The sequence below is a fragment of the Colobus angolensis genome, unplaced genomic scaffold (assembly GCF_000951035.1).
Source record: "Colobus angolensis palliatus isolate OR3802 unplaced genomic scaffold, Cang.pa_1.0 Scaffold18, whole genome shotgun sequence".
In the NCBI taxonomy this organism is placed as follows: Eukaryota; Metazoa; Chordata; class Mammalia; order Primates; family Cercopithecidae; genus Colobus; species Colobus angolensis.
Window position 1 is genome coordinate 11,653,408 of NW_012114932.1, and position 4,956 is coordinate 11,658,363.

General features: G+C 35.0%; 1 protein-coding gene across 1 annotated transcript in view; it reads right to left on the reverse strand.

Annotated features, from left to right (window-relative positions):
- Positions 1-4,521, reverse strand: part of CDH2 (cadherin 2, type 1, N-cadherin (neuronal)) — an 86,518-nt gene extending 81,997 nt beyond the window's left edge. Inside the window, exon 1 of the mRNA XM_011939297.1 lies at positions 4,412-4,521. Coding sequence (XP_011794687.1) covers positions 4,412-4,490 — 79 coding nt within the window. The 5' untranslated portion in view covers positions 4,491-4,521. The remainder of the gene's footprint in view (positions 1-4,411) is intronic.
- Between the last annotated feature and the right edge of the window lie 435 nt (positions 4,522-4,956).

A 4,956-nucleotide genomic window follows, 5' to 3' on the forward strand; every position in this document is an offset into this window, starting at 1 on the left:
GGAGAGGATGTGGAGAAATAGGAACAATTTTACACTGCTGGTGGGACTGTAAACTAGTTCAACCATTGTTGAAAACAGTGTGGCAATACCTTAAGGATCTAGAACTAGAAATACCATTTGACCCAGCCATCCCATTACTGGGTATATACCCAAAAGATCATAAATCATGCTGCTATAAAGACACATGCACACGTATGTTTACTGCGGCTCTATTCACAATAGCAAAGAGTTGGACTCAACCCAAATGTCCATCAGTGACAGACTGAATTAAGAAAATGTGGCACATATATACCACGGAATACTATGCAGCCATAAAAAAGGATAAGTTTGTGTCCTTTGTAGGGACATGAATGCAGCTGGAAACCATCATTCTCAGCAAACTATCACAGGAACAGAAAACCAAACACTACATGTTCTCACTCATAGGTGGGAATTGAACAATGAGATCACTTGGACACAGGAAGGGGAACATCACACATCGGGGCCTATTGTGGAGAACAGGGAGGTGGGAGGGACAGCATTAGGAGATATACCTAATGTAAATGACGAGTTAATGGGTGTAGCACACCAACATGGCACAAGTATACATATGTAACAAACCTGCACATTGTGCACATGTATCCTAGAACTTAAAAGTATAAAAAAAAAAAAACTTGCTGTTTAGACAATGGTTTCCCACCTTTACAAGTAGCAAAACAAAAGGTCACAGAGCATAAATTTCCTGGTCACACTGAAAAGTGGTGGGTGGCACTGATGCCGGAAGCTCTTTGGGACATCCTGGGAGGCACCCATTCAAATTTAGCACAGAGGGAAATTTCTGTTTCTTGTTGAACTTCCCCACACTCAATGAAAATGAACTACATGATTCCTAATCTACCATTTACGGTGATGGACATGGCAAGGTCCCTTATCTCTAAGAGTTTAAATTTAGGGGGAAATGGCTTAAAAATAAATAACATAATGGGCAAAACTAACGTGCTTAATAATTACATTTCAAGGGAGACAGGGAAATAACTGAAGATACAGCGGACATGGCAGGTGGCTTCTGATCTGAGCACCAAAGAGTAAACATAATCCCAGTAGGGTATCGACAAAAGGTGGCAGCTTCGGCATAAACAGGGGCACGAACGCCAGGCAGTGATGGTACGTTCACAGAGGTATCAATACACAGAGAAAGGGTGGTGTCTGGATCAGCACAGCAGTTCTTCCCTCAATGCCTTTGTTAATGAGTATCTGGGAAGTATTTTTTCAAAGACCAATTTGTTTGGCAAGGTTTTAGGACATATTATTTTTGTAGGGAGGGATTTTTATGGACTAATGTCTTTTATTGGGAAAACAGTCTCTAGGTAGGCTGAAATCCATTAGTCTGAAAGGAAAAATGTCGACAGAGGCACAAACTAAAGATCTAATTACTGATGCACATGAAGTGGTTCACTGAATTTAGGGGCTCTCTGTGTGTGTATGTGTATGTATGTATATGTGTGTGTAACAGACATATCTGACAGCAATATTAAGTGTTAAAATTTAAATTCCGTTGTCAGTTTTGTACAAAAGCTTAGAATTTCCCCATTTTCTGATCCCGTGGGTCCGACATATTAATATGAGAAAGACCATTAGTGGCACTTTTGAAACACAGGCATCATTCAAAAATACACAATGTAATATACAAGATGTGATTATAAAGAAATAGGATTGATTCCACAAGTCACACAGAAAAATCAGATTCATTACATTACAGTCATGCCTTGTATAAATTATAGTCCAGCCAACAGAGGCACTAAACATGCACTTTAATTTGGAGTACAGTACAGAAGTAACTTCACTATCTAATGAGATGAATTATTAATAAATGCTAAGATACTAAAAAAAACATGCTTGTATTAAAAAGGCCAACAATAATCTTCTGTATTTTACAAGTAATCTTCAATAAGCCACTATCATTTTATACTCAATTGAACCATACCCTCGATTAGTCTGATATAGTATACTTTTCTTTAAATCGCAAGAAATTACATTGATAATCATTTTTTATCAATTCTTTCCAGTTTGGTGCAAAAAATTTAAAAGAGCAATGAACTAAAAGCCAGTAAACCCAGTTGTGGTTGTGATTGTACTGATAATAATCTCTCAACAGCTTTGGATCTTCATTTCTTCAGCTGTAATACGAAGGACTCTCACTAGATGACTACTCTGCTAATATCTCGTACAGCACTAAAACTATGCATACGCTATAGTCTAAAATTTGGTATCTTAACAAGTACCCGAGTGAATATCACCAGTGAAAGTTGTGCTCACGTTCTGTTTGTTTTTGTTCATGTTGAGCAGTCATTATGAAAAATACAACAGTTTTTCTAAGGCAAAAAGCAAAGGAGAACACCTACAGGGATAAAATTGTTTTAAATTTTTTTTTCTGGTTTTTAAACAGCTATATATCCCAAAGAAAATTTAAAATCCAAATATCACATTCCAGGTAACTATAGATGAAAGAGCAGCAAGTGCTGCAAATAAAAAATCACAGTAATTATTCGGTTGTCATTCTTCCTTCCAATACATTACAAAATTACATAGGCCTTAATGAATTTTAATTTATAATCTAGGTGCTTTTATTTTGCTAAAGTTTGTATGTCATCACAAAAAGAAAACAACAACAAGAAAAACAAAAACAAAACTCAGGCTTTTGAAACACGACTCCCTAGAATAGACCAGTCGCCTTTTTTGTATGAAACAGATTTCAGTCATTTCAACACTAAGGTGTCACAATGAGTATAAATCCTTGAAGTTCAAACAATACTATTCGTACTTCAAGTTCCAAATTCTATGTCTCATTCCCTCTAAAAGTAACGGATGTCAAATAGTAAAGGGAAAACTGTTTAGAGCACAATTCTTTAAAAGAGTTTTTTGACCTAATAAGGAATACAAAACAGGTGTAACTCTGGAAAGTAAAATTAAACTTTCAAGACAAATAAGGACACAATCCATTATTTCTCTCGAGTTTATCTTTTTGGTAGGATAAATGCTCCTCAGGAAAGATTAACTGAAGACCTATGAAGTTTCTTAGGAGTTACGTGGCAAGCAAACCAGAAAAGGCTCTTCTTTAACCTTACAGGACATAGTGTCTTTTTGAAAGTTTCTAACAAAATAAACTCATTCTTTATTCAGTTTTCTTATCATAATGGCCATACACAGATATTCCACTCCAAGTTTTGGTTTCCAGTGAGTAGCATTCTTTCTCTCAGGTTCAGAGTCATTTGCTTTACTAGCCTATTTTACATACACGTACTACCTTTTGATAATTCTTTTCATGGACTACAGTTTAGAATTTAAAACAGGTAACTTTGCTGCATGTCTTATTGTTTTTCTAGGTGTTTTCAAACCCCTTGATGTTTGGTGAATTTTTACAAAATTAATGAGGTTAACCTTCATTTTTCAGACTTTCAAAGTTTCTTTATGTTAACACAGACCTCTCATTTAAGGATGACTCATATTCATCTTGTTTAACTTTATTTTTAGGAAAATTTACTAAGCTCAAAGTAGATACAAAAAAGGAGATATATGTAATACCAATCGCATTTATTAGATAACTAAATACAGGTTAATTCCACTTACAATAAATAAGAGACTTATGAAGATAGAAACCTCAGCATTAAAATTTAAAGATATATTAATCATGTTTTTCATTGTATAAAGGTCCTTATCATAGCTGCATGGGAGTCTCTTGTCTTTTTCCGTTCCATGCCGAATACATATGCCTCATTACAAGGTAGGCACTGTGAGCGAGTTGAAAATATAAAAGTGAATGGGGCAAGTATTTCACCAGCAAGGAAGACACACTTGTATCTAAGAATTTCTGCAGTAAATTATGTGAATTAAGATGAAGATCTACTTAGTGGGGATTAGGGAAATTAGGTTAAGAAATTTAAAAGCTGAAGTTGACATTTATATAACATAATAGAGTATCACAGAAAATATAAACTTTACCACAAAAAAAAAATAGGCCTGTAAATGTTAATTTGCCTGCAGTTTGCAGAAGAATGTCTGCTATAATAAAAGGTGCAAATATAGTTTGTTGCTAACTATTATCAGCTAGATTTGAAAATGTATCCCTTGTTTTGAAATACAAATGTACAACTCTCTAAGTCTACAACTCTAGAAAAGACGAGTGAAATACAGCTTTTGTAACATTTCCTTTTTTTAGATCATCACCATCCCACCCCCATAAAATACATTTGTAGAGTTTTCTGTGATTATGTTTTAGTTCGATTTTAGGATAACAGAAATTCACATAAGCATTAAATTCCTTGTTTAAATTATCAAATGTACTTTGTATGTAAGTCTTCTCATTTTATGCTACTTTGTTTTCCAAGTAAACTAAATCACCATGATATGGAATGAATAAGGCAATTTTTGTTACCTGAAAGGAAAACATACAATTCTGCTTGGTTCTTTAATTTCTCAGTGAAGATACACACATAACGCCTTAATAAAAACATGCCATTGAGTTTCCATTTCCCATAATTCCTTCTGCTTAGTGAACAAAGTCATAATAGGTATGTCAGAATGAAAGCAGGGATAAAGTTCTTTTGAGCTGACGGAAATGCCGATGCAGCTTTTTATAACTGGAATACTGACCGTCAGCAAAACAGAGATTGGGTGGCTCAAACAGAGCCCTTATTACATCTGATTCACTGATCCCTTTCAAATTCTTGCCCCCAACCTTGGGCACAATACAAAACCTTTCTGAGCTCTGCTGGTGCTTTTGTCTGTTTGCAAAACAAAATACAACATAAGAATAAACTTTAAGGGAGTAAAACAGCACTTCTGTTTGGAAAAATCTCTCCCTTTTGGTTGTCTTAGATGCGTGTTCTATCTAGTGTTCTCAGCTAGTAACAATCCATCACTTGTTATTTAGCAATCTGTTAAGTAAAAACATCTATAGCTGTCCCAGCTTTTTCTCAA